Source organism: Phaseolus vulgaris, chromosome 5, assembly GCF_051622355.1.
Source record: "Phaseolus vulgaris cultivar YP4 chromosome 5, ASM5162235v1, whole genome shotgun sequence".
Lineage (NCBI taxonomy): Eukaryota > Viridiplantae > Streptophyta > Magnoliopsida > Fabales > Fabaceae > Phaseolus > Phaseolus vulgaris.
In genome coordinates this window covers 8,834,269-8,857,740 of record NC_143502.1, presented here as the reverse complement: position 1 = coordinate 8,857,740, position 23,472 = coordinate 8,834,269, and the positions used below count along the sequence as shown (strand labels likewise).

The 23,472-nt window shown below is 33.1% G+C and overlaps 2 protein-coding genes across 2 annotated transcripts; one reads left to right on the top strand and one right to left on the bottom strand.

Moving 5' to 3' along the window:
- Nucleotides 1-7,888: 7,888 nt before the first annotated feature.
- On the top strand, nucleotides 7,889-9,552 carry LOC137835085 (gibberellin 2-beta-dioxygenase 1). Its single transcript, XM_068643430.2, has 3 exons — nucleotides 7,889-8,247; nucleotides 8,361-8,706; nucleotides 9,138-9,552. The coding sequence occupies exons 1-3, from the start codon at nucleotides 7,913-7,915 to the stop codon at nucleotides 9,384-9,386; spliced, it is 930 nt and encodes a 309-aa protein (XP_068499531.2). The 5' UTR covers nucleotides 7,889-7,912; the 3' UTR covers nucleotides 9,387-9,552.
- An 11,653-nt stretch (nucleotides 9,553-21,205) lies between these two features.
- On the bottom strand, nucleotides 21,206-21,793 carry LOC137833926 (uncharacterized). The gene has a single exon (XM_068641996.1). It carries the CDS (start codon nucleotides 21,791-21,793, stop codon nucleotides 21,206-21,208), a length of 588 nt encoding a protein of 195 aa, XP_068498097.1.
- Nucleotides 21,794-23,472: the final 1,679 nt, after the last annotated feature.

The following is a 23,472-nucleotide window of genomic DNA, read 5'->3' as shown; positions in this document are numbered from 1 at the left end:
GGACTAAAGAAGAACACGAAGAACATTTAGAGTCAATGTTGGAGATTTTGAGGGAAAAGTAATTGTATGCTAAGTTCTCCAAGTGCAAATTTTGGCTGAAGGAAGTGAACTTCTTAGAGCATGTGTTATCAGCTTAGGGGATCTTAATGGGTCCAACCAAGATGGAGGCAATGCTTCAGTGGGAACGCCCTAAGATAGTCACAAAGATAAGGAGTTTTGTAGGTCTAGCTGGCTACTATCGAAGTTTCATTGCAGATTTTTCCAAGGTAGTAGTACCTTTGACACAAGTAACTCACAAGGATCAACCTTTTGATTGGACTGACAAATGTGACCAGAGTTTCATGGAGCCGAAGAAAATAGTGACTAGTGCTCCAGTGTTGGTGATTCTTGATACAGGAAAACCTTTTAAGGTTTATTATGATGCTTCCCATTAAGGATTGGGTTGTATCTTGATGCAAGAGAAGAGAACAGTTGCATATGCTTCAAGGAAACTTAAATTCATGAGAGAAACTATCCTACTCATGACTTAAAGTTGGCATTTGTGGTGTTTGCTTTGAAAATTTGGAGATATTATTTGCATGGAGCTCAATTTCAGGTGTTCACCATAAAAGTCTAAAATACTTGTTTGATCATAAGGAATTGAACATGAGGCAAAGAAGATGGATGGAGTTTTTGAAGGATTACGATTTGTAGGTATTTATCATCCAGGGAAGTCTAATGTAGTTGCAGATTCTTTGAGTAGAAACTCAATACAGGTGTCAACCATGATGATTGAAGAGCAGAAATTGATTGAGCAATTTAGAGATCTGAATTTGGGAGAACAATTTCATGTTGACCATATTACTTGTAGTAAGCTAACTATAACTAATGATTTCCTTAAAATTATCAAGAAAAAGTAGTTAAAGGATTCTAGTCTAAATCGTACTATGGAGTTGCTACGTACAGAACAGGCTAAGGACTTTGTGATGGGAGAAGATGGGATCTTGAGATTCAAGGGCGGAATTTGCATACCTGCAAATGAAGAGCTTAAGAGAATGATCTTAGAGGAGGGTCATAAGAGTCATTTTAGTATACACCTAGGTATGAATAAGATGTACCAAGATATGACAGAGTACTTTTGGTGGTCAGGAATGAGGAAAGAAATAGCTCAGTATGTGGTGTCTTTTTAGACAAGTGCACCGCGTTGTCAGAAGTAATAATTTGTCCCTAAGGACGGATATCAAACCCACAAGGAACAGTTGAATAATTAAGTAAAAGATTCACTAAATAAAAAACAGAATAATAAAATTAGTTGGAGTTTGTTAAGATTTCAATGATTAATAAGAAAAGAAGTCAAAAAGTTTTTGCTTCAATTGGAAAAATAGGGTTTGAGATTCATTTTTCTCACTCTTTTTTATTTTGATTAGCTTGACAATATTGTGTCCTTTGATTGATATTGATGCCCGTATAAAAATCATTTATATTGATTCCTCGCATATAAAATTATTAAGATATTTCCCAAATATCGATTCCTCGCATATTTATAAAAACTTCTTATGATTAAGATCAAACGATTAACATTTCAAATCCATTCTTAGCATTCAAATATGTTAAGCATTATCATTTGAGTTAGAAACTTAGAAGTACTTTCCAGTCAAATCTAAATTTCAAGATCATGGTAAACCAAGCATTACAAAAAAAACAACAATAGAAATCATCAATCAATAAAAAAATATTATGTTTAGATATCACCTCAATACATAAGAGTTTGAACAGATTACTCTCAATCTCAAATGGTAGAATTAGCCACACATGATGGCTGTTAGAAACAGGGAGAGCAAGAAAATAATATTTTGAATGTTTCTCCTTGACAACTGCCTCCTCTAGGGTTTCTAACACCTCTTATTCTCCTAACTAGATTACAATTCACTCAATGGTATTTTTCTCTAAATCTTGCATGTCTAGGGTTGTGCCTCAAGCCTCATATTTAACCTAATTGGCTTGGGCTAAGTAACTTCTTGCTTGGGCGTTATTGGCACACCTGAGCGAGAAGCACGAAAAAGGCCAAACCTCACTGGAGTAATCTCGCTTCGGCGAGATTGAGCATGCTTCGGTGAGATTCACTAGGGCATCTGGCATAGCTGAGTTTGGGCGAGCTTTGGTGAGTGTTGGTGTGTTCCAACTTTCCTTTTTTAGCTTTGTCTATTCTCCTTTTGCCAAATCATCTTCATTCTTCCCTAGAATCTTGAAATTAACACAAATTTGGGAATAAATCGTTCTTATTCAAATTAAAATCACAAAATATGTAAAAAGGTATAAATTCATAAATTAGGGGTTATATTATACTTATTTTATCAATTAATATCCATAAGTGTTTATATTTTAATATGAAACATTACTAAAATTTGGCACTTATCAGTATACTGTTGCTTGCTTCGACATGTCGAAGGCAAAGGTAGAGCATCAGTGACCTAATGCTTTATTACAGCAGTTGGATATTCCTGAGTGGAAATGGGATAACATTGTTATGGATTTTGTTACCCATTTTCCAAGATCAGTAAGGGTAATGATGCAATATAGGTGATACTTGATAGACTAACAAAGAGTGTTCGCTTTCTTTCAGTAAATTTGAGGATATCTATGGCCAAATTCGTGCAATTGTATATTAGAGAGATTGTGATACAATCCAAGTAGCCAAGAAGATGAACAAGGACTCAAGAGACAATTCACACTATGAACAGTCATCTCAGCAATCAAGTCAAGTCTTGGGTGTGGAAAGATAGAGAGACAACTATGTTCACAGTTAAATCTGCATACAAAATCCTCAGGGACGAATCTTAGGGGGCGAAGAGGGATCTGTATGTGGAGTTCTGGAGGTTAAAGGCGCATCCATCTACTCATCTCACGACCTAGAGGGTTCTGGAAGAAAAAATTGCATCTAAAGCAAATTTGGTAAGGAGGGGGTTAACATTGACCACTAATATCTGCAGCTTGTGCGGGGAGAGGAGGAAACCATGTCTCACCTCTTTTGCATGTGTAGAGTTGCCTGGCTTGTGTGGGCTAAGTGATATGAGTGGGTGGGGATGGTTCAACGAGTCATAGGGAGCCAAAAAAATCACTTTTTAAGCATTAGGATGAGCGAGGCCACGAAAAGTGTAAATCAGGTATGGGGGTGTGGATAGCAGTGGTAGGGGAATTGTGGAAACACAGGAACATGAAGGTTTTCAGAAGTGGCAGGCTTGATCCCATAAAAAATTTTGTTATGGCACAGTTGAAGGCCTGGTCATGGATAGTGTCCAAAGCGCGAGGTGTTTGCTTTTCTTTCTCTGATTGGTGTCTAGAGTCAATGGTTTGTGTGAGGACTGTTATTTTTCCTAGGATCTCTTTTTCTTGAGAGTAGACGCCTGACCTTTGAGTGCAGGGTAGGTCTTATGTATACAGGTTGAGGTATCCCTGAAATAACTCATATTTATTCATTCGTTTTTTGTTGATCCAAAAAAAAGTCAACGCCCCACCAAATATCAGACGAACCTCACTAGAAGAAGAACTTGGCATAGACTAGAACATCAATTGTTCTTTCTTCTGGTCTTCTTAAAAGACAAAAACATGTTTGTAAATAATTTGGGCTCAGTTTTGGGGTCCAAATAGAAAAATAGGCTAGAGTAGGTTCACATAGCATAAAAGAGAGTGTACTTAGTGAAATGAGCTTGTACCAAACCCACTTTTTCAAAACAAGCCACCTAGAATTAAGGTTTTTAACCTACCTTCTAGAAGCTATGTCTAAAGGTGTGGTTTTGACCATGGTCAACACCCTAGGCAGCCCCTCTCCCTTGCTATTTCTACCCTTCACCCATCTTGCCCACCAAGGCACCCCTTCCTATAAATAGGGTGTCTTGCCTCATGTATTTTCAACTTGATTTTGAATAGTAAAGAAACTCTGCATGAGTGATTTTGTGAGACTTGTGAGCTCTCATGTTGGGTCTAATCTTGGGTGGGTAATATCTCAAGTGGCAACTCTTGCATCACTTATCTTGGAGTCCCTCTGCTCCAAGTGACATGACTTCCTTTCTTCCCATAAAACCTCTTCATCCCTTCCACTTTTATCTTTTATTTACGTCTTCTTCCATTCCATACATGTCTTCTTCTAATCTTTAATTTGTTCTTTGCTTTCTTCTTCTTCTTTACTTATTCCTTATCTTAATTTTCGTTGCATCATTTGTCACCTTATATTTGTTTTTTTTCTATTTGCCCTTATGAAGTGAACTTTCACACTTACTTAACCACTTGGTTAAGTTCGTGTCTAGTGGGAATCTTCTTCAGGTTCTCACCATAATTGCTAAATCAAAAATCATAAACAAAGAGCAACCAATAAAATGTGCAATCCTAAAATCAACTCAAATCAAATTGTGAGACTGCATGGAGTTCCTTCCAGTATTGATTTTGACTGAGATCTCATGTTTACTTCTCAATTCTGGTAGACTCTACAAGATGCTTTGGGAACCAAGTTGCAGATGAGATCTACATATCATCCTCAAACAAATGGTAATCTAAGAGAACAATCCAATCTGTAGAAGATTTGTTGAGAACACACGTATTTATTATTTGATTAACTTGCAGTTTACCATTATAAAAAACTATGAATTAAAAAAATTAAATTTAGAAAAAAAATAATAATTAATTATAATATTAATTAAATTAAATATTATTTTAGAAACTAAAATAATTACTTTTATCTAAAGTAATTTTTATTATTAATAAAATTTATAAACTAGTTTTTAACCAATATCTAATTAACTACTATAAAATTTTAATTATTAATTACTTTATATTTTAAATTTTATTTTTCTCTACAGTATGCAACCTTGTTATCAAGTTTGCTTCCCTTCTCTAGGAACTAACTATTGTCCTTCCAAACGTCTCCATTTGAGTAGACATCTTTTTTTTTTCAAATAGGACTTTGCTTTCATCGCATCTTCAAAAAATCTACAAGCCTTTAGTGCATCAATAATATGCACACATGAGACACTATACTGAGACTCTTGTTCCACCCACAAGAATTTGCCTATACAAAACAAGGCAACCAGTGAAAAAAAAAAAAAAACCATGTCAAAAATGAAGTACCACGCTTTAGTTGAATACATTGTTTTAATTAATACTAATGTATTGCGAAGTATATGCACGCGTGATTGGATTTAATTGTTTTAAACTTAAAAGGGTTTTCAGATCAATTTTTTCAAATATATATTATTTTATAAAAACTTTCATTTAGACATCAACTTTTTCAATAGTTAAATATTTTTCAGATATTCTGCATGAAATAATCAACTAGTAAAAGAAGGAGATTTGTTTTGCAAAGAGAGTCTCTCGAGTTTCATTTAATCACGAAATAAGTAGATTTATAAAATGGAAAGAAAAGCAGGAAGAACACAGCAAAATAATTCAACTATGCAAAATTAAATAATTTACATATTTATTTACACTTTTTTATCAACAGATTATTCTTATATACACTAAAAAAATTATTAAATAAAAACAAATTTTAAAAATAAAAAATAATTAATTACTATAATTATAAAATTAAATATTATTTTAACTAAAAAGATATTGATATTTAAAATATTTTTTATTAATAATAAATAGTTTCTAAATTAGTATATAACAAGCTATTAATATTTTAATTATCGATTATTTTATATTTTAAAGTTAATAATTAAAATCTTACTTTTTAACTATATATCATTTTAAAAATTAATTTAAAATTTTTATTAATAGTAGAAATTAATTTAGATATTAATAATTTTTTTAATTTTTAAAATAGTATCTATTTTAATCAATATAATAAATTAATTATTTTTTATCTTTGAAATTAATTTATATTTAATAATTTTATTGTGATGATGTTATTATTGTTGTGATCCTTTCCTCTTCACAACATTGTAATTTAAGTTGGATTTTAATTCGAAAATTTAGATTCTTTAACAATATTTTTTAGTTTCATTTTAACAATTAATACTGATTTTGATACCAATCTTTATTGCATACGAGTTACTTAATAAATTTCTAATTTTTCTAAGTAAAAAGAATATGTTTCTATTTTCGATATTAGTTCTTAAACTTAAAAAACACGTGAATTTAATTTATCTCACTCGGAAAACAAGATCAATTCTTATAAAATAATAAAGTAGATCTATTTTTTTTATTAACTACGAGGGTCAAGTTTATGAATAGGATATAACTAAAAACATAATTTTCAATTATCTAAACCGCAGGAACTTACGAAACATACAAAAATATCTATAAAGTATAGTATAAAGAAGTTTTTTTGGTTTACTTTATTGATAGTAGCTACTAGATAATTCCTTGTTGTTGTATGAACCGATGAAAATCTAGGGTCGGAAAGAGAAAGATTTAGAAAATATATTTTGAGACACATGCAGAAGAGGATGACAGATAGGTAGAATGGGTGTGAAGGAACCGAATGAGCAAAACATGGAACAAAATGAACAACACTAACACATTGTATTGGGAAACCCAAAGTATGGATTTCGATAAGGAGGAATATAGTTTCTTGGGTGAATGTACAAAGGAATATAAATAAAATATATTATGCCATCAAAATTTTATACTAATGTCCAACCTTTTTACTACAATTAGAATGTTTCCACGCATGTTGTATGGTTGTGACTTCATCTCTTCTTTCAGACATTACTAGATGCATGCATGCTACTTCACCTTCTTGCTAAATTTTATTTACCATTACTCATCTTGCAAGTTAATTACCTCCCAAAGATGCAATGTCAACAATGATGAGAAAAACACACGCGGAAGCAACACACAATCATGAATCAACTGCAGAAAAATAAATGACATTAAAGTGGTTTGGTCGTCAACTGCAATCTACATCCACACGTGTAATTATTAGGTTTTCATTATATCCTGTTGCACACCAATTACAAGTATAACGATCTTTTTAAATAGAGATTATAAAAGGAACACAATGATTAAGTTCACTTACTAAATACGGTGTCTAGTCAGCCCAACCCAATTGGTCCTAGCTTCATATCCAACAATCTTTCACTTGAAGCCACGGAACAATGTTCACCTGCGTTTCAACTGTGTACAATGATTAAACTCACTCACTAAACAAGATGTCTAGTGAGTCCAACTTGATCTTAACTTCATACCCAACAAACAACACCGAAAGGAAAAAAGAAAACACTTATATGCGTGCTTCATTTGTCTTCATTTGTCTTAGAAAAAAGAAATAGTGAAGAAAAAGAAGTGAAAGTGAGTTGTTTGATTAAAATAAATACAAAAAAGATTCATTTACATTGGAAAGGTGGAAAACATAGATGAATACCTTCTGAAAGAAATCTCATTGATATGACTACATCCCTTGGATATGATAAAGTTGGTGAAAGAAAATCTATTAGGTTGGTAATTCAAAAGGGAACAAACACTAATAAAAAAACTACAAAATAAATAAAGTTTAAGGTTCTTTCACGTATATTAAAAATGAGCTTAAAATATATTTAGATGGATAATGATTTTAAGATGAAAATAATATTTAAGAAACTAATAATTTTGAGAAAAATAATTTGGTAGAGACTTCAAATATAATATTCTATAGAGCTAGTTAATGGACATGATGTAATTTCAAGATTAGACATTGAGTCGTGTTTCTCTTTCTTTTTCAATGCCCCACCAAGGTTTTGGGTATAAATAGCCCAGAACTCAACCGTTTATTTCTCACAAATTTGCTCAAATCCTCTTTCAACTTCTGTCTCTTTTACTCATTCATTGACTCTCCAAAACCTCTTCATTCTCCCTCCCATTTAGCACCCAAAGCAAAACAACTGCAGAGCAATCTGCAAGAAGAATGGTATTGTTGTCCAAAACAACAACAGAGCAATTCTCCTACATCAAGAACTGCATGGCATCCACATTCTCCTCCACAATTCCCATAGTGGACCTTTCCAAACCTGATGCAAAGACCCTCATAGTGAAAGCTTGTGAGGAGTTTGGATTCTTCAAAGTCATCAACCATGGTGTCCCCATGGAACCTATATCACAATTGGAAACTGAAACCCTCAAGTTCTTCTCTATGCCACTCAATGAGAAGGAAAAAGCAGGGCCTCCCAACCCATTTGGGTATGGTAGCAAGAGGATTGGACGCAATGGTGATGTTGGCTGGGTTGAGTATCTTCTTCTAAACACCAATCAAGAGCACGGTTTTTCTCCCAGTGGCAAAAACGCTGAGAAACTCAGGTACCATGTCAAAAAAAAACAAAACCAGTTTCAACTAACTTGTATGCATTAATGAACTAGAAAAGTCAAGAAAATTATTTATTTTTTGCTTTCTTGTTGGTGCTATATTGCAGGGGTCTGTTGACTAGTTACATGTCTCTTGTGAAGAAAATGGCTTGTGATATTCTTGAGCTGATGGCAGAAGGGTTGAAGATTCAGCAGAAGAATGTGTTCAGCAAGCTTCTGATGGATAAACAGAGTGACTCTGTTTTCAGGGTGAATCATTACCCTGCTTGCCCTGAACTTGCTGTGAATGGTCAGAACATGATTGGGTTTGGAGAACACACAGACCCACAAATAATCTCTCTGCTCAGGTCTAACAACACTTCAGGCCTTCAGATTTATCTCAGAGATGGAAGTTGGATTCCAGTCCCACCTGATCACAACTCCTTCTTCATCAATGTTGGAGATTCTCTTCAGGTACAACACAGAGCATGCTATTGGCGCACGCCAAAAAGTTAAACGAGAAAAAAAAAATCCCATTTTGCTTATGGCCTTCCTATTTCTACGGATAAGTGGAACAAATAATACAAATTATCCTTTTGAGTTTTGAGTGCCTTTTAGAAAATGCGTGTGCTAAAATTTTGGTTGACTTGTTAATTATTACACTTCCACTTGGTCTTTCCCTCCCCTTTCCAAAACACCTTTCCAAGATAAAAATTCAAAAAGGAAAAAAAATCTTCTGTTGAAAATTCGTATTAATTATAAGACATTTCTTCTTATATAAATTTTATAATTAGAGATTATAACATTTTTATAATATATGATATTTTATATTATATAAATGGTATAACTAGAAATTCTAACGTGTTGATTGCGTGTTTTGTATTGTGGTGGGTGCATTGACACAGGTTATGACTAATGGACGGTTCCGGAGTGTGAGACACAGGGTTTTGGCAAACGGATTCAAGTCGAGGCTCTCAATGATTTACTTTGGAGGTCCACCTTTGAGTGAGAAAATAGCACCATTACCTTCTCTCATCAAAGGAAAACAAAGCCTATACAATGAGTTTACGTGGTTTGAGTACAAGAATTCAACCTATGGTTCAAAATTGGCTGACAATAGACTTGGACATTTTGAGAGAATTGCAGCTTCATAATAACATTCAAGACCACCACCACGGCACTTGTCAATACAAAACAATGGGGCTTTACAATTTACACTATAAATGCTTTTTCCCTTCTTTATTCACTTTTCCTACTTTTAAAATCTCCTATATGATAAAGTTACAATGACATTAGACATGTTGAACTGTGTTTCTCTTCTCTTACTTGTTTCAAATATTCACAAAACCTCTTGTTACAATTGTGGTGCTTTAATGGTAACCCTACTTGACTTGGGGAATTGGATGACAACGGATGCAGAAGAAAACATGAAAATCTTGAGATGATCTAGTAAAGTGTGTGCCAACCACATATATGGCAATAAAGTGGGAGAGGGTCCAATTCATAAATATATACTACATAACATTGGTAGCAGAAGAAGATATACATCAATGTTTATAATAAATGGGCATTGTGAATGAATAATAATTTTTTATGATTGGCAACGTAGCCTAAACCTTCTCACCTAACAAATAAACAAGTTTGCAAGGTAGACACGTTTGCAACTATAGATGTGGTGGTTTCTTTCTCTCTCAAATCTCTCACCTTATCCTTCTTCTTTTCTATTTTTTTTTTCTTTCTTTGTATCCACGTTGGCCCATTCACATCTTGAAGATTCTTTGACCAGTTTCAACTTCACCACATGAATAAAATGGTGCGAGTCTTTCACGAGACAGTGACTGCTCAAACTCCGTGTTTCGCTTCCAAATGAACGCGTGTGTTATGAATAGAGAGCCATGTCAGATTTAATGCTCACTTTTCCATTTTACCCTACTCATCATCCCAAATTGTTTTTTATATTTCAAATTCATGCACATATCTTTCACCAATAATATCAAAACCCATCACAACTACCTTGTACATTCTGTGAAAATGATGTAATAACGATTCACTTTTATCATATTAAAACATTCCAAAGACAAATTACTTGCAATTCAGCCAATTAAACTCTACAAAATTGTTAAATGATAGAAAAATAATAATTAATTTAGATATTATTTAATAAGCTAAAAACTATTAATGTTTAAAATAATTTTTATTATTAATAAAAATTTATAAACTAATTTTTAGATTAGTATCTAACAATATTTTAGTTAGTAAATATTTTAAACTTTAAACTAATTTTGATAGTAATTAATTTATAATCTTAATAGATAATGTTATAACTAATTTAAAAATTAATTATAATTTTTATTAATAATAAAAATAAGTTTACATATTAATAATTTTAGTTTATAAAATAATATTATATATTAATTTTTAAAAAATAATTTATAACTTTTTATTAATAATATAAATAATTTTAAATATAAATAATTTTTTAGTTTATAAAATAAACTATCTAACTTAATTAATTAGTAATTATTTTTTGTTTCAAAAATTTATTTAATAATTTTATTCTAGAACAGCTTTAATCATCTATATATATATATATATATGAAAACATAAGGCATTGTTCTTCATTATCATATTCGTTGTGTTACATATATTATTATTATAATCAATGTACCTTTCTTTTATTTCATTTATCACTGAAATAAATAAAAAAAATAGGATAAAGCCCAAATAATTATCTCTGGCTTGAATTGAACTTTCATTTGAAGTTGTACGTAACTTCATACGTGAAAGTGACTTATGCTATGTTTATTTTGTTTATTTTGAATAAAGAGAATAGAGATAGGATCATAGAAAATCTTCATTTTACCGTTTGACTCAACATTAGAGTGAAGAAGGAATTCTTTTGTGAGGATAAAAAAAAATGTTTTTTTAGAACTAATATTTTTTTTAATTTTGTATTATCATTAAAAAATCATTAAATAAATATTAATTTTAAATAAAAATAATAATTAATTAATATATTAATTAAATTAATATTATTTTAGAGACTAAAAATATTATTAATATTTAAAATAATTTTTATTATTATTAAATTTATATTTAATTAATTATTAAAGTTTTAACTAGACTTATATAAAATTTGTTTAATATTTTTAATAATATATTAAAGTTTTAACTACAATTAATTATATATTAAAATTAAAATATTAGTTAATTAGATACTAATTTATAAATTATTTTAATATTAATATTTTTTAATTTTTAAAAATAATATATAATTAAATTAATATAATGATTTAATTATTTTTTATCTTTAAAATTAGTTTTTTTTATAATTTTTTTTAGTATGTATTTATTTGTTTATATATATATATATATATATATTTAGATATAGGGTTTATATACCCATTCTTTCACCCATTTAAATTTTGGGTTTGCTTACTTCTTTAATTATCTAAACAAAAGCTTTGTGAGATATTAAAAGCATCAGTGGCACACCTATTTGAATGTTGAAGGATGTGTAGTTTATGCTTTATGCTCAATTATAATCATGAGATAGCTGATTGTTTTTAATGTAAGCTAGGAACAATATTTAAAGATGCTCTATTGTATATTATATGATATCTTCAGTAACAAAAATGGACATATTATTAAAAAATTAAGCAGCTTTTATTAAATAATGCTAGCATGTTGAATAATGAGTACAAAATATAAACAATATGTTGGAAGAGTATAAAATATAAATAATGATGCAATGAGTGCAATGATGAGTTAGTGATAAAAAAAATAAGAATGATAGAATGATGAATGAGTAGTGTTAGAAGAGATAATGATATGAGTTGAATTATGGATTAGATGATGGACAATGATGAGCTAGTTGGAGCACATCAAAGATCATTGCACAAACATGAGATAATGATGTTATAATACCCTATTGCAAACACAACATTAATGAAATGATTGTTGTGGATTTTAATATTTTAATTAAGGGGAAATGAATTAAAAAGGGGTTTAATTGAATTAATGATTTAGGGTTTTATGAGGATTGGGTGGTTCTTGAAGAGTATGAAAAGGTGGTGGCAATAGTCAAAGAAGAATGGAAGGGAAAGGGAGGGGACATGATTACAAAACTTTAGGCGGCTGTATAAGATAAGAGTTTCAGAGATGATCCTCATCTTTTCGTACATTTTTGGCAAAGTCCATAATCTTCTCTTCTTTTGAATTATCAAGAATCACAAATATATAGATAAATAGATAAAGAAGAATATATTAAAAAAAGTGTACTATATACACATTTAGATTATGAGTATAAGATAAAATGGGTGAATTTTTACATTTAATTAGATGAATGAGAAAATTTTATTGCAAAAAATAGATATTAAAAAAATTATTAACCAAAAACTATTTAAAAAAAATATTCATTATAAACTAAATTAGATATTATTTTAGAAACTTATTAATAATTAAATCTCCTTTACATATTAATTTACTGATAAAAATCTATACCAATAATTTTTTTTTAATTTGTTGAGTTGATTTTTCTTTTTTGAAAAGTTGTGTCTACAAAGATTTTAGAGGCATGTGAACTTCATTTTTTGTGATTTTGGAAAAAAAAGTTAAGGAAGCAGTGTAATAAAGGTGTGAGAACTTTTCATATTATATTTTTTCTTTATGTATTTTTTTCTTCTAGATCCTTTTTATAGTTATGTGTGCACAATTCTCTCTCTTTAAACAAATTTATTTCAATATCATGATCAGCGTAGGAAAATATTTAATTATATATATATATATACTAGGACACTTTTCATATATATATAGATGTATAACCATACTACAACAAATCTCACATTCAATTTCTATATCATTACTCTCCTCACACCTTTTATATTAGTCAATTAAGGAGATGGTTAGAATTTTTTTTTTCTTATTAGTAAAGAATAAATAAAATAAAATAAGGTATTTTAGGGGTGTCTCAATCCTTATAAAAAACTCAAATCAAGTTCCTAATACCCTAGGGAACCAACAAACATTACAACACAATAACCATAATAACAAACCAGAACAAGATACAAGATCCCAACAAACACAGAACAATAACGTCCCAAAGAAAACGCACCATCTAATCAGGACACAAAATCCAACAACTAAACAAGAACTTTGTCAGAACCAAAAGTACGCCAAACATCCAAGTGTCTAAACCAACAAACCGATCATACGAGAGGGAACCAAATTGAACCTGCACAAAGTACACCACAACTTCCAAATGTGGCCAAATCATAACATAATCATCAAACTTCCATCTCTCAAAACTCATACATCATAAAGATTCAAGCTCCAAATCGAGTGGGATAGAACAAATAACATTTTCTTTACTATAACCCGAGATCAAAACCATCAGCCCGACCCTGCCAGAATCAAAAGCCAAAAAAAACTTGCACAAAACACACCACAAACTTCCAAACCTGGACAAAAAATGTTAAATATGAATCATTAAACATCAAGCTCTCATATAACTCATACAACAAAAAGGTTCCAAACACTAGTCTTAATAAGAGAAATTAGCCAATCTTTCCTTTATAGTAACCCAGGACCAAGTCTTCCTTTGTACCATAGTAAAGACCTCAACTAGATCTACTCGCCCATTCTTAAAGACAACATTATTCCTATGATTCCAAATTTCACTCACAATACCTACCCAAATCCCCCCCAGCACTTAATAATAGCATGTTTCAAATCTATAGGTGTAAACATCTTAAAATGCATTTGTGCATCTTAATGTAAAACCAAAGAAAACCCTAACCACTCGAGACACATTCCCCAAATTCTCCAAGAGACCTTACACTCAAAAAAAGATGTCTTACCGTATCTTCTTCCACACCACATAGTGGACACCGATCACACACCATTGGAATACCACGTCTCAAGAGATTGTCTTCAAATTGCATTGGATAACACCCTCCAAGCTGTAAAATGTGACGAAGGTAAGGTCTTTAATGTCTAGAATTTTGCAAAAAAGTCCCCACACACTGAAGACTCCTCCCCCAAGAGAATATATAGGCTGACTTCATAGAGAAGTTCGTAGATTTTACATCCCTCCACATTCATTTATTGATCATACCTTCACCCTCTCTTGAAAGCCTCTTGTTATCCAACACCCGCGATAAAAGTTCAACCAGGCTAGATTCCCACAAAAAAAAATCCCTTATCCATCTCAACTTCCACAACCAACTATTGTTGCTCCAAACCCCAACTTGTGATATAGTGCGACCAACATCTAAGGAGATAGAGAATAGTCTAGGGATTTTTTGCATTAAAGGAACATTGTCCACCCACTTATCCTCCCAGAACCTAACTTCTTTTCCATCCCCTACTTACCACCTCCCTCTGTCTTCAAAGTCATTATCCCACTCCTCTAATTTCCAAACTTTTCTGATGTCCATCCACCATAACGATTCCTTACAATTCTCTTGAGACCTTAATCCCCTCCATCCACCATACTTAGAGTCTAGAATATCCTTCCATAAACTTCTCTTGTCAGACTTAACTCTCCAAATCCATTTCCCCATAAGAGCTAAGTTAAATTTTCTTATATCAATAAAACCTAAGCCACCTTTTTCTTTCGACTCACAAACCTTGTCCCACGCTACCCAGGCAATTTTTTTGTTCTCTGAACCCCAACCCCACAAAAAACTCTTTTGTATCCTTTTCACTTCCTTCACCATAGTAGCCGGCATACAAAAGAAAGAGACGTAGAATAACGGTAATGATGTAAGTACAGATTTGATAAGGCAAATTCTACCAGCCATAGAGAGGGATTTCCCTTTCCAAGAGCACAACCTACTCCGTAGTTTATTAAGTATCCCTTCCCAAAAAATACACCTCTTATGATTCCCTACAACTGTCACCCCTAAATAACTAAAATGTGTCTTCATAATATCACAATTAAGAATAGAGGCAAAAACCATCATTTGGTTGACGTTCACACCCACTCCACCAACCTTGCTCTTGGAATAATTAACCTTAAGACCAGACGCAAGTTCAAAACACTTCAGAATAGCTTTTAAGGTTAGAACACTTTGAGTTGAGGCTTTACAAAAGAAAAGAGTGTTGTCTGCATATTGCAGCATACTCACATTTACTCGCCCTTCCCCAACCTCAATACTTCAACTAACATCTTCTCTTTCGCCTGTCTAACTACCCCTGCAAGCCCTTCAGCCACAATAAGAAAAAGAAATGGTGTTAAAGGGTCTCCATGTCTTAAGCCCTTCTTTGGTTTAAACTCAGTTGTTGGACTTCCATTTACCAACACAGATATTGAGGAAGATTCTAAACAGTTTTTTATTCATTCAATCCACTTTCCACAAAATCCCAATCTTCCTAACATATAGTAAATAAACTCCCAACTTACAGAATCATAAGCCTTTTCATAATCCACCTTAAACACCACACATTTTTCATTTTTCTCTTTACTTCCTTAAGGGTCTCATTAGCTACCAACACACTATCCAACAACCCCCTTCCTTCTAGAAAAGCAGACTGCCTAGGGTCAATGACTTTATCCAACACCCTTTTTCAACCTTGAAGAAAGAATTTTAGATACAATTTTATACACACATCCCACCAAGGAAATTGGTCTGAAGTCATTCAAAAGTGGTGGGTTCACAGTCTTTGGGACAAGAGTAATAAAGGAAGCATTAGTACCATTCGGCCAATTCCCACCCTTTGCAAAACTTTGTACCGCACTCAAAACATCTCCTTTTATAACATCCCAACAAAATTAAAGCCAAAGTTAAAACCATCCGGTCCAGGGCTTTTATAATTATCACAATTCCATATCTTCCATATCGCTTCCTTAACTTCTGCCTCAGATATAGTTCCAATCATCATTTCATTATCCTCTCTTGTGATACTCTTAAACGGAACATTATCTAATCTAACAAGTTTTCTTTCCCCTTCACTGAACTTGTCCTAAAAAAATTCCTTCGCTCTAGCTTTTATTTCGGTTGGGTCATCACACCACTAATCGTATAACATCCCTAATTTTACCCATATATAATAAAATAAAAGTAAAACAAGAAATATCTATTTAACATATGAATATATACAACTATCTCATAATTGTATCTCAAAAAGATATCCTTCTTCATAGGGATTTTAATATTTACACAAAAGTTTACAAACAACACATTCAATATAAAACATTTGTTCCTCTGGTTGCTCATTGAGAAGCTCTATCACCTGCAACTTCATCTGCTCCCGTGTAAATTAACATGATCATCACAAATTATAGAAAACAAACACAAGACAAAGCACAGGGTAAGCTAGCTTTTTTTAAAAGTTCAAATATAAAACTTTAAATATCAACATAAACCATCATTATTCACACATTTTCACAAGTTCATCAAGGTTCTATCACATTCATCATCCACATTACTCTTGTCCTATTTCTACTGACTCGCATACTCAGATACTTGACTCTACTTCTGGAAGACTCGTGTATTGAAATTAACATCAGAGACCTGCACCTGTCATACTACTCATTGTGAATCCACACAATCATGCGAATAATCAATCTCAATATCTCATCATCACATCATCTCATATGACAGGGTAAATCCATTTGATTTGCTCTGATTAGTTCTTTCAAACCTCAGACTCAGCCAAATGAACCTCCTTCGACTCTCACCAACTGAATAACTTCATCTATGTAATTCCATTATATCAGTAGAGTCAGGATCGTCTCATTCACAGGACACTCACAAATCAATACACCCTAATAACAATCTCAACACGGTATTTCCTTTCCTGGAAATACTATCTCTTGATCACACTTTCACCATATTACATACATCATTTAACACATTAATGCACCATTCAATCACATCATATTTTAAACTTTCTAAACAATCCAAATATATCTCAAATTCACTTAAACACATAACTAAGTTCCAAATATATACTCTCTAAATCATTCATCATCTAAAATCAAACAACCACTTCTTGTAACATCTCATTTAAGTAATTCAACAAAATATTCAAAAACAGTTCAACTGATATATTATCATTCAAACACTTTCAATTTTGAATCACAAACACCTTCAACAACTTATTCACCTTAAAATCAATATAAAATATTCAAAATCAACTATTTTAGTCAATATATTACTTTACCCTTCAAATGAGACAATCATGCAAGCAAAAACAATTGGAATTGGTGACCACGTCACCCTCACATCCAGAATCTTCTAACCTAGGGTTTTATTGAAAAGAATAAGGTTGACTTCCCTTACCTGAATTTTAGCAAATTCTCTCCAAATCTACCAAAAGCTTAAAGGTAATTAACTTGCACCACAAAGTCCTAATCAAAATCCAACTATATAACTAGGACCTTGAGTTAACATGGATTAACCCTGAAGCTAAAAGAATCATATGCAAAGCATAGACATAGACAAACCTAATAAGATCAAAATTAACTCAAAGGAAAATGAGCCAAGAATGAACTTACTCTATCTAAGATTTTGATCGGGCAATCTTGTACAGTTCACTGCCAGGAGTCTAATGACAGACTCCGATCGTCAAATTGATAAGCAAGGAGGTTAGAATCTCAGAAAGAAGGGGAAGGAAAGGAAAAATGGACAAAAATGAACTTACTCTTTCAGAGATTATGATCGGGTAGTCTTGTAGTCTTCGCTGCCAAGAGTCCAATGGCGTACTTCGATCGTCAAACTGATGAGCGAGGAGGTTAAAATCTTAGAGAGAAGGGAGAGTAAAGGGAAAAGAAAACTTCTAGAGAGATAGTGGTTCGTTTAAAATGAAACTTGAATAACTGATTTTTCTATTTATATGCTCTTTTCATTTTAATAATAAAATATTTAGGTGTCATTTAAAATGTACCACTGCTACTCTAAGGTTATTTTCTAGATACTTACATTCTCTCCAACAAAAAAAATCGTCCCCGGAAATTGACTTACCAGAAAAGAGATAGGGATAGGTTTCTCTAATGATTTCTTCTAATTCCCAAGTTGAATCACCAGATTTATCATCCCACACCACCTTCACCATATTGATGGTCTTGCCTATGAGTTGTTTACTCTTATGGTCTTCAATCCTAACTGGTTTTTCTTCAAAAGACAAGTTATCCTTGATTTGCACATTATCCGCTTCCAATACGTGACTAGGGTCTGGGATATAATTCCTTAGTTGTGATACATGAAAGACATTATGCAGGTTTGATAACTGAGGAGGTAGAGCAATCTCATAAGTCACTGGACCTATCTTCCTTATGATTTGATATGGTCCAACAAACTTAGGAGATAACTTCCTTGATTTGATAGTTCGTTCTACACCCTTGGTTGGTGTCACTCTCATGAACACATGGTCTCCAGCTGCAAACTCCAAAGGCTTTTTCCTTTGATCTGCATATGATTTCTGCCTACTCTGATAAGCTTTCATTTTGTCTTGTATCTGCTTCACCTTCTCAGTGGTCTGTTGAAGTAACTTTGGCCCAACCAATACTGTCTCACCATCATAATACCAACATAAAGGAGTTCTGCACTTCCTCCCATACAAAGCTTCATATGGTGTCATTCCAATACTGGCATGATAACGATTATTATAAGTGAACTCCACTAGAGGCAACATCTCATCCCAACCTCCTAGATGATCCAATACACATGTCCTCAATAGATCTTCTAAGGATTAGATCGTTCTCTCAGACTGCCCATCTGTTTGAGGATGATATGCAGAGCTCATTCTCAATCTAGTTCCCAATGAATCTTGTAGAGTCTGCCAAAACTGTGAAGTAAACCTGGGATCTCTATCTGAAATAATACTAGAAGGCACTATATGCAATCACACAATCTCTCTGATGTATAATTATTCCAACTTAGTCATAAATATTCTCAAATTAACTGGAAGAAAATGAGCGCTCTTCGTCAGTCGATCAACTATTACCCAGACTGCATCGTGACCCCTTACTGATCTTGGTAAATGAGTAACGAAATCCATAGCGATGTTATCCCATTTCCACTCAGGAATATCTAACTGTTACAACAAACCACCAGGTCTCTGATGCTCCACCTTTGCCTTCTGACATGTTAAACATGTAGCAACATATTGAGCTATTTCTTTCTTCATGTTTGACCACCAAAAGGACTCCTTCAAATCTTGGTACATCTTATTCATACCGGGATGTAGACTAAGATGACTCTTATGACCCTCTTCTAGGATCATTCTCTTCAGGTCTTCATTTGTAGGTATGCAAATTCTGCCATTAAATCTTAAGATGACATCTTTTCCCATCACAAAGTCTTTAGCCTGATTTGTACCTAGTAAATCCACAGTATGCTTAAGACTAGGATCCTCTAACTGCTTTTCCTTTATCATTCCAAGAAAATCATTAGTTATAATTAACTTACTACAACTAATGTGATCAACATGAAATTTCACTCCCAAATTTAGATTTCTGAATTGCTCAATCAACTTTTGTTCTTCAATCATCATGGTTGACACCTGTACTGACTTTCTACTCAAAGCATCTGCAACTACATTAGCCTTCCTTGGATGATACACCAGTTGGAAATCATAATCCTTCAAAAACTCCATCCATCTTTGTTGTCTCATATTCAACTCTTTTTTATCAAACAAGTATTTCAGACTTTTATGGTCACCGAACACCTGAAATTGAGCTCCATACAAATAATGCCTCCAAATCTTCAAAGCAAACACCACAACTGCCAACTCTAAGTCATGAGTTGGATAGTTTCTCTCATGAACTTTGAGTTGCCTTGAAGCATATGCAACTGCCCTTTTTTCTTGCATCAAGACACAACCTAATCCCTGAAGTGAAGCATCACAGTAAACCTCAAAAGGTTTTCCTGTATCAGGAATCACTAACACTGGAGCACTAGTTAACCTTTTCTTCAACTCTCTGAAACTCTGCTCACATATGTCAGTCCAAGCAAAAGGGTGATCTTTGGGAGTTAATTGTGTCAAAGGAGCTACTACCCTGGAAAAATCTTCAATGAACCTCCGATAGTAGCCAACTAGACCCACAAAACTCCTAATGTCAGTCACTGTCTTTGGGCGTTCCCATTGAAGCATTGCCTCCACCTTGGCTAGATCCACTGAGATCCCCTGAGCTGATATTACATGCCCTAAGAAGTTGACTTCCTTCAGCCAAAACTCACACTTAGAGAATTTATCATATAATTGCTTCTCCCTCAAAATCTCCAACATTGTCTTCATATGCTTTTTAGATGCTCTTCAGGTTCTCCCTTAGTCCTTGAATAAATAAGTATGTTGTCTATAAAGACTACAACAAACTTATCCAAGAAAGGACGAAAAATTCTATTCATGTAATCCATGAACAGAGTTGGAGCATTTGTTACTCCAAACGGCATCACCACATACTCATAGTGTCAATAACGAGACCTAAATGTTGTCTTTTGAACATCTTCAGCCTTTACCAAAATTTGGTGGTATCCAGATCTCAAGTCAATCTTTGAAAACACTGAGGCTACATGTAATTGATCCATCAAATCATCAATTCTAGGTAGAGGATACTTGTTCTTGATGGTTAATTTATTCAACTGTCTGTAATCTACACACAAACGAGACCCTCCATCTTTCTTTTTAACTAGAAGCACCAGAGCTCCCCATGGAGATACACTTGGCCTGATGAATTGTTTCTCCAACAAATCTTCAACTTCCTTCTTTAGTTCAATCAACTCGGTTGGAGCCATTCTGTAAGGTCCTATTGACACTGGTCCAGCTTCAGGTACCAAATCAATAGAGAATTCTACTTCTCTCTTAGGAGGTAATCCAGGTATTTCTTCTGGAAATACATCCATGAAATCCTTCACCACATGTATACTACTCATTTCTTCTTCATTCTTAACTTCCATCTGAGTAAGATTACAAAACAACTTGATCTTTCTTTCAATTCCGACCACACATGCTAAGCAGACATCACATCTTACTTCTGGGAATCTGAAAACACTATTTTCTCTTGACCACAATCTATGATAATGTGATTGGCAGATAGCCAATCCATCCTTAGGATAACATCCAGGTCCTGAATAGGTAGGCAAATCAAATTTATTTTGAACCTGCGTCCCTCTACTATTACTGGACATTCAGAGTAAATTGTAGAGGTTAAAACTTTTCCTGATGCTGGTGTAGAGACCAACAGTTCAAACGACAACTCCTTTACTAGAAGACCCAACTCCGTTACACACAAACTTGACACAAAAGAGTGTGTCGCTCCAGAATCAAATAAAGCTTTCACATATCTACCAGCTATATAACATACACCTTGTACCAAGTTACCTGATTGAGATGCTTCAGCTCCTGACATAGCAAACACCCTTCCAATTGCTTGGGGTCTGCCACCCCCTCCTCTTCTTGGCTGTAAGTTACCTCCAGGAATTATCCTCTTCCTATTAGGGCAATCTTTTAATAGATGTCCTTCTTTCTGACAAGTATAACACTTTCTCTCGATGAAAGTTGAGGACAATCTTTCTTCAAATGGGGTCCAGCACAGTGATAACATGTGGGTCTCCATAGTTGTTGCTGAAATTGTGGCGAAGATGTTCCTGTCCTATGTCGTGGAGGTCTAGCATAAGACTTATGTTGTTGATGTTTCACCTTGGCCTTCCCACTGGAAGACCCTCATGGGCCCATATCGAGTCGAGTCAGCCAAAACACATATCGAGTCGGCTCGGACCCAAGTTGAACTGAGTCGGCTTGGGTCCAAGTCGAATCAAGTTAGCCCGGGTTCAAGTTTAGCTAAGTCGTCTCGGTCCAAGTCTAATCGAGTTGATCTAAATCCATATCGAGTCAAGTTAACTCTTGTCGAGATTGAAATCGATTTAATCTAATAGACAAAATAAATTTAAACTAAATTTAATATAATTGAAATAAATTCAAATAAATTTAATCTAATTAAAATAATATAAATTTTAAATTTAATCTAATTAAAATGAATATAAATTTTAAATTCAAACTGTTTTATTGAATTAGATTTCATTAACACTCCATTTTATTGGTCTAGATTCCATTACCACCCTAATGTGGGTACACATAACCGTAGAAGGAAGAAAACGAATGGCTGCAAATGAGGTGCTAAGAAACACTAGACGAAACTTCTTTACAATTCACAACTACTTTTTTTTTTTTCAGCACACAACTACTTTATATTATGGGTGAAAGTGCTTTTATTAAGTAAGGATTTCTTTTTTATATATTTACCTACAATATTATAATTATTCTATTATTAATGTTGTTCAATATTCAATTTCGAGTGAAATTTCCCGTGACATAGGTAAAATGCTTTGTACTGAATTTAATTCTCTCGCTTGCGTTTAAACTAAACAAACAAAAGCATAGTTTTTTATGTCTTTCTTTCGAAGGCCCGTTTGATGATCGCCCCATTGTCAGCTCGGGCAGTTTCTTCCTCCACCCCTACATTTTTCTTCCTGCATCCCTATGCGAAGACTAAATTATCCCTATTATTTTTTAAAAACCTTAAAATGCACATGAACTGTATTTATTTTTTTGCATTATGGAATCTGGAAAAATTTCGGATTGATATTTCTGGTAAAATTTTGGATTCACCAATCCGTAATTCAAAATATGCACACATTCAAAAATCCATCATTCAAAAAAAATATTTTGGATTCACCAATCCATATAAGAAAATATGCATTCTAGATTTAGAAATCCATAATTCAAAAAAATGCATTTTGGATCCACCAATCCGTAATAGAATTAGGCTTTCGGATTCAGCAATCTGAAAATCAATAATTTATGCAAATTTTGCTTCCGAAACACCCCCTTATCCGGAAAAAAAAATGATTTTGTTCTGGATTGATGAATCCGTAGCACACTCCCAGATCTCGATTTCCAGTAACCATGGTGCCCTTTTTCAAATAAAAGGTCAAGGCCAGTTTCAGAATTTAGAAAATTGCGGGGATGCAGGAAGAAAGACGTAGGGGTGCAGGAAGAAGAAGTCATCAGCTAGGCTTAGAATATAATATTGGGCTTCTACTATTTACACTTCCCCTTTTGTTAACAATTCTCTTTTATAATCTTTATTTTTCTTGTTTCATGTTTCAGAAAACATTTTACTAAACACACTTTTTAATTTCAGAAAACATTTAAAAAATAATTTCTGCAACAGAAAAATAAAAAGAATGTTCTAAAACTATTTTCTAAATAATCAGAACAATAAAAAAATGGAAA